This window comes from Eufriesea mexicana, unplaced genomic scaffold, assembly GCF_001483705.2.
Source record: "Eufriesea mexicana isolate 0111107269 unplaced genomic scaffold, ASM148370v2 scaffold124, whole genome shotgun sequence".
NCBI classification, from domain to species: Eukaryota; Metazoa; Arthropoda; class Insecta; order Hymenoptera; family Apidae; genus Eufriesea; species Eufriesea mexicana.
In genome coordinates, this window is record NW_016908357.1 from 1,849,267 (window position 1) to 1,861,390 (window position 12,124).

General features: G+C 50.7%; 2 protein-coding genes across 2 annotated transcripts in view; both read left to right on the forward strand.

Moving 5' to 3' along the window:
- LOC108555605 (uncharacterized) overlaps positions 1-109 on the forward strand; it is a 5,048-nt gene extending 4,939 nt beyond the window's left edge. The window contains exon 6 of the mRNA XM_017911372.1: positions 1-109. Within this exon, the coding sequence (XP_017766861.1) occupies positions 1-26 (26 nt within the window). The 3' untranslated portion in view covers positions 27-109.
- A 3,860-nt stretch (positions 110-3,969) lies between these two features.
- The window catches only part of LOC108555604 (BMP and activin membrane-bound inhibitor homolog), a 22,204-nt gene continuing 14,049 nt past the window's right edge, over positions 3,970-12,124 (forward strand). Inside the window, exon 1 of the mRNA XM_017911371.1 lies at positions 3,970-4,365. Within this exon, the coding sequence (XP_017766860.1) occupies positions 4,233-4,365 (133 nt within the window). The 5' untranslated portion in view covers positions 3,970-4,232. The remainder of the gene's footprint in view (positions 4,366-12,124) is intronic.

Genomic DNA, 12,124 nt, shown 5'->3' on the forward strand with positions numbered 1-12,124 from the left:
CCTACACGGTCGGCAGCGTAGAATAACCGTGGCTGCCACGCTCGTACTCCCCGCTAGAGATCGATGCTTTTCAAGGATTTCTAACCATCTCTCGTTGTCGGATCGAATAAATCAGGTAAGCTCTCGATTAATAAGTTTTCGTCGCGCGAATAGCCGCGTCGAATCTTATCCGCGATACATCAGCGGTTTCATCGTGCAAAGAGAAATTACACGGTGTACGGAGTCGGAGTTAAATCGGTTGAAACGTGTGCTCGTACGCGCTCACGGACACGGATACTTTCTGCCTTAATCGTATGCCCCTGATCGACTAACGAACACAAAATATAAATAGAAGCCGGCTGTGCAGGAGATAACCGCCGCCGACAGGCCAAACGAGTCTGTGTCGAACAGATTTTTGTCATGGATAATATCGAACGGCGTTCGAGCCTCGCTTGTCGCGGTAGCCACGCGAGATTATCGACAATAGCAGACGCGAATAATTTTATCGCGATATCGATCCACGGTTCGAATCAAAATTCGTCTTTAAAGCTGTTACCATCGGCTAGTATCTAGCTTTACATTTGCCACTTTTCCTCGTGAATCGAATTATTTGTGCAACCACTCTCCATTGTCTCCCCTTCAATCGAATATTCGTTCGTGTTTGTTCAGGGTGATGGATCGTGCGGCGCCGAATGGATGCGAGGAAACGTAGGATATCCTGTGGTTCGAAGAGTCATCGAATGCATGACGAAGCTCGACGAGGGACAGTTTTGGGCAAACAACGCGCTGAAATCGTTTCTTTCCAGCGGTATGACTAACGTCGAGCTGTGCCTGTTATTCGAATTCCGTCCTCCCGGTCACACGGGTCTAGAACCAGGTGCTTCGATTGTTTTCACGTAATTAGTCATCCTTAGGACGCGCGTGTAGCGGGCAGAAGAAAGCAAATGATCGTGTAAGGACCGAAAGAAAATCGGGTCGGAACATTTTGGTGCTCGTTGAACGCGTATACGCGTGTAAACACGCGACAGCGATTACGAAGTAAATTTAACATCGGCCAACAACCGTCGAAATCGACGTGCACGTCGTGCGCGATAAGATAAAGTATTACTCGTACACGACAAAACTGCATTCCCGTTTTACAGGATCTACGATTTCGTTACGATCGTGTTTACGCGATTTCTCTCGCAGTGTCGCGTAGGAAACGCGGATCAGACGAATCCCGATTTACATGCGTTTCGCATTCTCCTACGACTCGGTGCGTGTACGAATCTGGAAAATTAATCAACGTGTACGTAAAGATTGGAACACGAGGAATTAAAAGGTAGCAAGACAATGGATCGTTTGCAGCGTTAAATCGTTTCTCCATCGACCACGCGTTATCGCGACCGAAAGCTTTTCTCAGCGTCTTCGATCATGCGATGACCGACAGCGTTAGCCCTGTCGGCTGGAACCATGACGAACGATAACGCGTTTCATTAGGCTATCCCTGAGAACTACCTGGCCAGCCACGACCAGGTGCTCGTCGGATCCAACTCTGGATCTAACTCGACCTCCTTGACCACCGCATTCGTTGCGCCCGACGAAAATCAATCACTCCGCTAAACATATGGACTCGATTCCTGAGGTAGTAATCCGTCCCACGGGCATCTTCGTAGGACCAAATATCTCGGACGAATATCTTCCGCTTGTCTAACTGGTTCATCCGCACGAGCCGCTAACGAGACGTTTCTTTCATCTCGCTCCTCTCTTCCTTCCTGACAACATTTTGCCCGAGCGTAGGTCGATTCCCTCCTGTTTGCGAAACCACTTCGGTTCAACTTTGCTCTCCCGCGCGAACGCCACCATCGCGTAATTAATAAGCGATCGTAGTTCTTTCTTTCGATCGCACTTGCACCACGACTAGTGTCAACGAACCGCAGGCTATTTCTCGTCGAACGTGCCTTTGTCTTGGCTCTTATCTACCGCTTAACCGCGCTGCAACGCTTCGGATTCGCGACGAACGTGGATGAGTAAGCCGAGCTTCGATTCCCCTTTCGCGGATGAAGATTCGATGAAACGCGCTTGAGAATAGTATCGGCGAGACGATCGTGCCAGAAGCTATATTTCATTTGGCAATACGCACGGAGAGACGGCACTTAGCATCGCGCACGTCACTCTTTGGATCGGATTATCCTCGGCGAGCATACCGACGATTCGGACGAGGGCAGCGATGCATTACTCGTGTAAGAAATAAGCAAAAATAGGAGCAGCGCCGTGGCGCCAACGAGTTAATAGTTAATTGGCTAATGCCTGGCTAAAAATAAGCGGCGTACCGCCGACTTCGCGGTGGTTATACTATTCAAAGTATCGAACCAGCGGCGCTAGTTCCTGTAAAGGAAACCGCGTTAATGACGTAAAATTACGTTTCCGATTCAGCAGAGGCCCGAGCGGATTCGAGATAAGAAAGAAAAAGAAGGAAAAAAGGAAACGGAGCCACAGGGAATAAAGCACGACGTAACGTGCATACCGAATAGACCGTCGACGAACGAAAAGTCAGCGAAAGAAGAAGATCGAAACCGGCGAGGAAAGATTAGAAAGATTACGCCGTGCTCTGTCCGTGAGCGTAATACTACCGGCCGATTTCGAGGAAATCGCTTAAAAAGCAACGAATTGACCGAACAAACTCAACACGCTGTTCTATTCGCGAGATCGCAACCGATCGTCTCGGGTGACGATCTCTACCTGTCCAGAGCGTAACGCGCGCTGAAAGGGAGACCGATTATCGGGTACAGAGGACGATTAACTCATTCCGTTTATCAGCCCCGTTATTCGACGCGATCGTTTAGCCAGGTGTCGTGAATCCGACGTAGAAATCGACGGAATACGCACGCGTTTGCTCGATTCGTCGTAAACCCATCTTCGACTAGCTATAAACTCGCGCGATCGGATGGAAAGATCGGATGCGCGACATCGGCGCGTTTAAAAGGCCGCGTAAGCGCGGCAGTCGGGCACTTTTGTCCGCAAAGAAGGAAAAGAAGTGGCCGAAGAGGACATAGCGCACGAGGAAAGCTAAAAAGGAGACCGGCTGTCAGGAGGTCGGCTGACGATCTACAGCAGAAGTAAGCTGCTGCTCTTTTCATCGTTCCTCTTGCCGAGGACGCGCGAACCGCGTGTGCGCGCGCGAGCGCTCGAGCGACGTCGCGACACCGTGTGTACGCGCATCGTGACTCCCACAGACACTCACCCACACGAGGGAAACGTGGCGTCTCTGCCTCGGGGCTCAGGCGCCACTGTCTCCCTTCTCCCTGTCCCTCGTTTCCCTCACCGACCGCCCATTTCCCGGCGTCGATCCGCACTACTCAACCTTTTACCAACACACGACTCCACCGGCCTGCCCGCATACTACGTTCTGGTACAGTGGCTGCCATTAACGTAAGTGGCAGAGGCCATGTGCGCGCTCTCGATCGGCCTAAACCCGTCGTCGAATCGTCGTTACCTAAGCCAAACCGCAGGTACCCTCGAATCCTATAGACTAGAAATCGACTCCTACTTTCGAATCGTCTCGCCCCGGTGCGATTAACCGACGATCCGTGCAATGGAAACGGAGTTTCGCTACGAGATTCGAGGGAATCGAGACGGAAGAAAAATTCCAGTAAACGGTCTACGAATGCCCCCCGACGATCGAGCGATTAAACGGTTTCGAGTGTTGGCTGTGAAAATAGCGTGGAATCGTGCAAGCTATACAGATGCACGGATGAACGACAGCCGTTGAACGTGCGTATTGTACGCGTTCACGGTGCGTGGTTCACCGACAAGGGGCACACTATCGCAGCCGGAGGCGGGACTCGTTTAAAAACTATCTGGCGAGTGTTCTTCGCCGGGTGCCCCTGGTGCGCGCCAGCCGCGGCGGAGTCGTCCGGCTGCACGGCGTTTGCTTTTCGAGACCGGAGTGAGTCAGTCAGTCAAGCGTCGACCATCGTCGGGATCAGGCGCCGGTGGAACTCTCGCGCATCTTTCGCGTCTGCATCGTAAAACTGTTCCTTCGTGCGTCGCGCGTTATGAATTTTCCGACGATCGCACGGAAGATCGATCGATCGTGACCGCGAGGAATTTTGATCGAGGACGATTCGATGGGGCTTGATCGTGGTTCCCGTTGATCGTTTCATCGGTGATCGACGTAGTCGGAAGTCAAGGCTGATCGGGAATCGACGCGCGATCGACGATCGTTTCGAGTATCGGGATACATCGAGTGCATGTTATAAGCCCGAAGTAAAATGTTGTCGCGGGACTTGTTGACTTTCGCGACGATGGTGTCGAGTCTAACTGTGGTCGCTGGTGCTTCCGTGGATCTCGATTCGGGGGACTACGAGGTGCTCGCAGATAACGAGGGAAAACCCGATGACAACGGTAACGTTACATTTCGAGTGCATGATTTCATGGGAAAGTCGGGAGAAACGGGCCGTGGCGCGGCTCGAGACCGCGTGAACGAGTACACGTGGGTGGCGCCAGATACGGGGACGAAATCGACGAGAATAGCGGAATCGACGTTCCATTGTCGGACGTGTCGAATTTTAGCCACGAGTGTCGCGGTCCCGTTCCAATGCGTGTCGTTGCATTGTCTTACGGTTAAAGTTTATCGTTAAGCGTGGCCTTCGTCGTTCGAACGCGTTCTCCCTGCAAGAAAATCACTCGTTTCGAATACGATTTTCTTCGGTCGAGGGCATCGCGTATTTTATTCGTAATTAATGCCCGCGATTCGTATCGATACCGGTGCGACGATTAAAGGCGCCGTATGCAAGAGGCACATAGACTCGCGGAGCTTAAACCGTGGCTCGATACGAATCGTTGCGAATCGATTAAAATGGGAATAGAAATGCCTCGTAGAAACTGGCGAGAACCCGTACCCGTTCTAATATTCGTCGTTTACGCGTGACACGTTTTCGTTTTCTTTCAAACGATCGTGCGTGTACACGCTGCCGAAAACTTTTCGACCGCTGCCACTCGACTTTGACGCCGGGGTAATAAAAGTCGGGAAACGCCGCTCTCTAAATTAAGACCACTGAAGTCGGTGAAGTACATTAATTGGCTCGGTCTTTTCTGCATGTTTCATCGCGTTCCGCGTTTCGTAGAACGCTCTCCCTTGGCGTGTGTTGAAAATTTCGCGCGCACTCGAGGCGTAGATTCGCACGTTGGGCGCAAGAGGAGGATGCGACGAAAGGCAGAGGATCGATCGAACGCGATCGAGATTCGTAATCCGTGGTGCGGCGATATACCTCGAAGGCTTTGGTCGCGAGCGAAACGCGAGCAGGGAAATAAGAGAATCGGGTGCATGGCTGGGAGATGGTTGGAGCAAGTGTCCCGACCACGTAAAAAAGAAACGCGTGATAAGGGGGAAGCAGATGCAGACGCGGTGTGCCTACGTCACACGGTGCAGCCACGGTAATTGCAAAATTGTACCTTCTCCGGAACGAAAGGGAAAAAGTCTTGCACCGGCATGTTTTAAACTCGCGGGATGTTTTTTGTACCGGGCAGGCAGCGCGGAGCAATTAAGGACGCGTGCAATTTCAACGTTTTATCGATGCACGTGAGTATTCGACGGGGAGAAAAAAAAGGAAAGTACCGGCCGGGAGTATCCTTTCCTCTGTGACACAGACTGGGCGGTCTTGTTTCATCGAAAACAGGTAAAGCAAGAGCTGCGGATATACGGGCGCTGAGGAATGAAGGAAGTCGCGACGGAAATCGAGGATCGAGTACGACGGCGAATGATGGCGGCGAACCGCGTTGTGAGCGAGCGGTGACAAGGGAAAAGAAGGGAAAAGTGGAAAAGGGGTGGATGAAACACGGTTGGAAACGTTGGCCCAGTTCGAATGATTCACGATCGATCGATAGATTTACATGGCCGACCGGCGCCATCTAGGATATATATCCTGCGGGATTAGCCGGAACATACGCGGCCGAGCCATACGAATTCCGGTCAAACGCGGCGAGGTTGCGAAATAATAAATATTTAAATTTTACCGTTCGCACGATACCGAGTTTAGAAAGACGATAAAGTATGTGTCGGGCGCCAGCTAGGCGCGCGGATAGCAGAGTACATAATATAATGCCTATGTGCACGATAGCTACCTTCCGACACGCTTGTCTGCGCGGTCCTCGTTTACGCAAGTACACCGCGAATCTCCATCCGTGCATCGTCAATTGCACGCGCATCGCGAACAACGTGTCGAGAAACGCACGCACGCACGCACGCGTCAACCATTCGTCCATCGAATCGTCGTCGCCTTTGCCACGGACCGAGTAACGAGAAAGGTTAAGGCAGAGAGAGCTTCGGATCGGCCCTGTGTTCCTAGGTGGTTCGCACATAGCGAGCCGATTTTTCATTAATCTCGCAGATAACGAATAGAGAAGAGCCTCTCCTTGCGTAACAAAGCGATACAATAAATCACAGCTTATGCAGATTATGCGGTGTTGTTCGACGCGTTACCTAACTCCGGCTTCATTGATTTTCCTCGCGTTATTCTCGATACTCGCGTTCGAGAAATCCATCGGATCTTTATTCCGTTGAAATTTCTCACTCGCGTATTACGTACAGCTCGGTTTATGCGGCCTGCACGAATCCTACGTACACAGAGATGGGATTCGGTTCACGGAACCACTTCACCGACGTTATAGTTTCTCAGACACGCGGCACATCGCGCATTCTTCGTCCCGGGAAAAATGCCTTCCTCGCTCTCTCTCTTTCTCTCTCTCCCCATCTCTCTTTCGCTTCTGCCTGTTCCCTGGACGCTCGACAATCGCGAAGAAGCCGTTAATCTAATGCATCCGACGAATCCGACCGTTTATCTGCGAGCCCCGTCAATCTTCTTGCTTCGGGGAAGAACGATCGGGCAGAATTTTATATTTATAGTGCACGCAGATTAGAAAGTTCCTCGCGTTTCCCGGAATCATTAACTCCGATTGGCTGGCGCGGTGTATCAGGGAACACACGAGGCCTCCGATCGATCAAAACGACAATGCGTGTCGGTTTTAATCGTACACCCGACGAGTCGTGCGCAGAAACATTGTATTTTCAAAGGTTCATTAAAAATTACGTAAATCGCTGAGGTTCCAGCCTCTTATCTACGCGATACAAACAAGTTACGGAATTGCGATAATTCTCGGTTCGGTTCGTGCAGCCGGTTGCATATTTATAGACCAGCGAGGTCGATTTTACGATATGACTCATTCGTTTCGAATCCCAGACGCACAATTGTCAGTTTTATAAACGTTATCGGAACATTGGCGAGCGAGCGCGCGCTGCGAAAGAATTCGAGGAGAATCGCTCGATTCGAATGCCGATTTCGCGACGCGATGACCGCGTCCATTCCTCCGCGCGCGTGTCCCCGCGTGGATGAAAGAAGGACGGAAAGAAGCGCGCACGGCGCTGCTTCCTTGGGCCCGACATCGATCTAGAAAAAGCGATTCGCGCGATCGCGGTCGAGCCGAGTCACGCTGCTTGGCGCCACGTCTAAGAAAAAAATGGGTCGTCCGGCAAAAGTCGAGTAGCGACACGAAAGTCCTGTCTCGAACGGAAGAACCGCGTCGAAAAATGCGAGCTCATCCGCGCGCGCCACCGACAAACGTAACGCATGCACGCACACGCGGGTACAGCCGGTGTTTCACGTGTTCACACTCGGCCGAGTAGCAGCTGGTGTTACGTGCAGTCGTCTACACACAGGCGAACACAGAACCGGCACGGTGGCGCCTGTCGGCCACACAAATGTGCATGCGTGCGTGACGAGTTTATGCCTCTTTGTCTTATGCACGTCCACGTGTACGTAAATACGCCGTGTGCGCACACCTTTGCGAGCATACACCCGCGCGCGCGTATCCATCGACTCGTTGCACCGTGTTTGCTTGTCGAAACGATTTCGCGAGCGCGGGTGCATCGTTGGTCCGGTTTCGATTGGGCAAAGCGCGCGAGAACGAAGGAAACGTACGGGGAGGTGTTCCCGAGGGATATTCGTTTTCGACCGGGGGACAACGGGGGCGAAAAATGGGAAAATTTCCAAGGAGAACAAGGTTCCGGACGCGTTCGGTTTGAAACTCGGATCTCGCGGCTATCTCGCGTTTCGTATGCAAAGATCCACAGAGCGGACAGAGAGCGTACACGGAAGTGTCGGTTGTCGCGTACAGCTTCGGATATTATTACGTGTGCATAGGTTTGCAACGGGCACGCGGTGCACGCAGCCGCGAGTAAAAGTTGAGAGATTTTTCTTGGCGCCCTCGCGCTCCATGCGAGCCACCCACGTATCAACCGCTATCTGCTTCCGAATCGGGGACCGGCGAGTTATTTACGGCCACTTTGATATCGCTCGAATCGAATGCTTAAATTAAGTTCGATCGGGTTACGCGTTCGCGAAAGAAGAAAAGAAAGAAGAGAAAAACTGGCCGAGCCGCGTTATCCGACCAAGCACGAAATCGCTGATCGATCGGGAAGAGGAATATCGAGCTGGATCATCGATGGGCGCGAGCAGCGGATAATTAACGTCGATTTACTGAAAAATAACCATCGATTAATTGGAATCGCCGCCCCTTAAGTTCCACCTCCATAAATCTGCGGAATGTCAACGGGAAGGAGAAAGTTTTATTCGCGGAACGCTAATTTACGGCCGAGCGTGCACGATAATTCATTCACCCGCTCGTTTTTTTCCCGGTCATTCGACTCTTCCGTTATTAATTAAACGCGGAGGGACATTAATCAAAGTAATCACGTTAGATCGGTTACGCCGCGAGGTAACGATCGTACTTTCGCCGGATGGTTCGTTATCGTTGCGCGCGATCGGACAGCGTTCGATTCCAAGTGGATATACTTTAACGACTTTCGTCGAACAGCAAACGAGGATCAAGAAACGTCTGTCCAAATGTCTGTTCTCGGTGTCGCGTAATACCCCTTCTCTCGGGTGCACGTGAAAAACGCATTAATCCGTCTCATTGTTTCACCTCCGCGAACTTGACCTCGTTAACCATAAACGCGTAATATGCAAAAATGGTTCTCGTTACGGAGACGGTGTTTAAACGTGGAAGCATTTAACTCGACTCCACGAGCTGTCGGGAATTACGCGTCCCGACCACACGCGCGGGCAAACGCTCCAGACCTCGAACGGTTAACGGAAGATTAATTTTTCTAAACCTTTTCTTCCTCTTCGTCCCCGATGCGCGAACGCGTCGTGGGTATTGCGAGGCAAAGAAATAAAAAAGAGGGGGAAGAAAAGAGAAAATGAAAAAGGGAAAAAAATAGTTGCCCGAGAGACAAATATAACTGCGACTGCTTGAGAACGCGCGTCCCGTACTATCGAACTTGTTGTAATTCAACAATGGTAGCAGTGCACCCCTGACCGTCCGATGTCCGATGCACATGCGTACGATAAATATACGTGGAATGATATGCAACGCGCCTTACAGCTGCCCGAAGTTCACACGAAGCTGCGCTATCGCGATAAGCCCCGAGAGAGAAGCTTTCGACTGGAACTAGCGTTAAAAGGTTGAAAAGCGAAAAGAGGAGGAAGGGGAAAAAGGCGAGATAAGAAAGGCGACAATTGCAGAGATTCGCCGACGATATAAAAATCGGTCGTAAAACATCTATCAGGCGTGGCTAAATTTCCCAGACGTCACTAGACAGACACGTAACGAATATTTTTCTTCTTTTTATCATCGGTGGCGCCAAACGGTCATAATTCTTCGTTCGCTTCATCATAAATGCAAGACATACCGCGCGTCCCGAGTCGCAAGCGTCTATGCCTCGATTCTCTGCGATTCGGATAAGCCTTAGGCAACGTTTAAATTCAATTAATCCTTCCTGTTCTCCACGCTCCCCTGCTACGATTCCGAGATAATCGTGTGCAAATAATGCCCGGCCCGATGATGTAACACCGATTCGATTATAGTTGGAACAGACACACAGTCCCGGAAGCTTTCAATCTTCTGGAAACACTGTCGACCCCATTACCCGACACTTTTCCTTTCCCCGTGCGCGTTCCTCGATCGGCCGTACGTCGATACGCTCGGTTGGAACTCGCTTTGGAAAGCTCGCTTGATATTCCGCGGGGGTATTTCTGAATTTGATTTGTCGACGGAACGCGTCGCGCACAAAAGGATTCCTCGAGTCGGTGGCGCCTAAGGAGTCATATAATCTTCGTATCGACCGATCGAAAATGCAAGGCGACGCTCATCGTCGGATAATATCGTGCGGCGAGTACGCACACCAGCTCGATGCCGTGCGTCGCGCGGCCCGCATATAACCGCGTCCGTTCCGTTCCCTATTTACTATCGGCTATCAATCAGAGGTGGGCAACTATATTCGTAGCATTCGAATAGACGGCTGTCGGTCGGACCCGCGCGAGAGTTCGAGGCTGACGCTCGTGAGTCGCGCGCGTTATGTTAATTCGGTGCTTCGTATGCGCCATGATGCCGCGTGCAGGCACGCACGCATGCGGCATGCATGCATCCAGTGCAACCGAAGATGCGTCGAATTCAAATGAACGGGCTTAGCCGTTTCTGCGACCACTCCGTTCGTTGCCTTTTCCTCCGGCTTTCACGTGTCTAATAATCCTGAAACCTACGTTGGAATGTCCGCTACTCCGGCAGCGTAAGGGTAATTTATCTTCGACCATCGCGATAAACTGGCTCTCCGTGTGCCGCAGCTTTTCGCCGATAAGTATGGGGCCAAGGATCCACGCGAGTCCTCAACCCGTCTCTCCTTAATAATTGTCTAAAACCGACCCAGGTGCCTGTTCGTCGGTCATACGATTGGACATAGGGAGAAAGAGAGACAGAGAGAGAGAGAGAGAGAGAGAGAGAGAGAGCCGCTCGAACGTTTTGTTTTTAGCAAACTAGTTGTATACCTATCGTTTGTCGTGATAACGCGATTTATTCCAACGACTGAGTCATGGTAAATAGCGATAGTTATTACGTATGTTTCGATTTAATATTAGCGCTGGACGTAAATGTTAACCGCTCCTTCTCTCTCTCTCTCTCTCTATACGTGTATATATATGTATATATCTCCGCATAAGTATCCGCGCGATGCATTTGTCTCTATTTTAGATATATCTCTACTGCACGGGGATTAAAAAGCCGCGGAATTCTTCGGGAGTGAACAACGTCCTTCGAGCAACTCGAATTAACGTGTACCACCGGCGAACCAGTTATTTCCATTCTCGGATAATACCACGTGTTGCAGTCGAATCGAAATCTCTCACTTCACCGGAGTCGTTTCGAGCATCGAAATCATGTGCTTCCGACACTTGTGATGATCGCCATTAACGGCACGCTCGTTCTTGATCAATTAGCTTAGCTGCAAGCTTCCTCCTTCGGTATAAGGAACTTTTTGTCCCCCGCTGTCGTTCGTGACCGTGTTCGAGACGAACGAAAGTCCGCTTAGATCGCGATCCAATTCCCCAGAGACTCGACGAACGCTCGATTTCCGTCTACCTAATTAATCCAGTCCGACACTATCCACCGTTTCCAAGTTCTCGTAGAAATTTTTGCCAACACGCCGAGCACCCGAGTCCGTATTCCTCGCGTTTCTTTCGCCGTGGCGAGCGATCATCGATGTCGAAGATATCGAAAGGTCGCGATAGGAAATAACGTGTTTCTTAGTGGCATTTTTATCGTCCAACGGAATGTTGTTACGCGAAATACTTTTTATCCTGCAGGCACGATTGCCGTTTCCTTTTCTCCAGTGATTTGCTGCCAAATTACGCTGGATAGAGGGCACGTCGCTCGTGGCTGCAATTTCCTCGTACCACGTACGCCATTAGTTTATCTTTTTTCAGCCGGCTACGTCGATCGCGTTACATCATTAATACCGTCTCGATCGCGTAAAAATCCTTTCTCAATGGACCCCGTTCGTATCAACGATATAATGATCTTCATTCAGTAGAGCTTCGACGAAATTTTCACGCCTCCTGCCATGCAGTTTCATCGTGGAATTATTATACACCAGGCCTTGCTGCCTTCGCTCGTAGTTTCCTCCGCTTCCTATTTAAACCCGAGTATCGTCCGGTATTTTCTGCAACCTTCGTTACGGATATTTATTAAATTGATACTAATAATAGCCGACGATAACTGTAATACCGGTAACATTATTATAATTTATTCGCTGCTCTTTCGTCTCGAAGAGCGG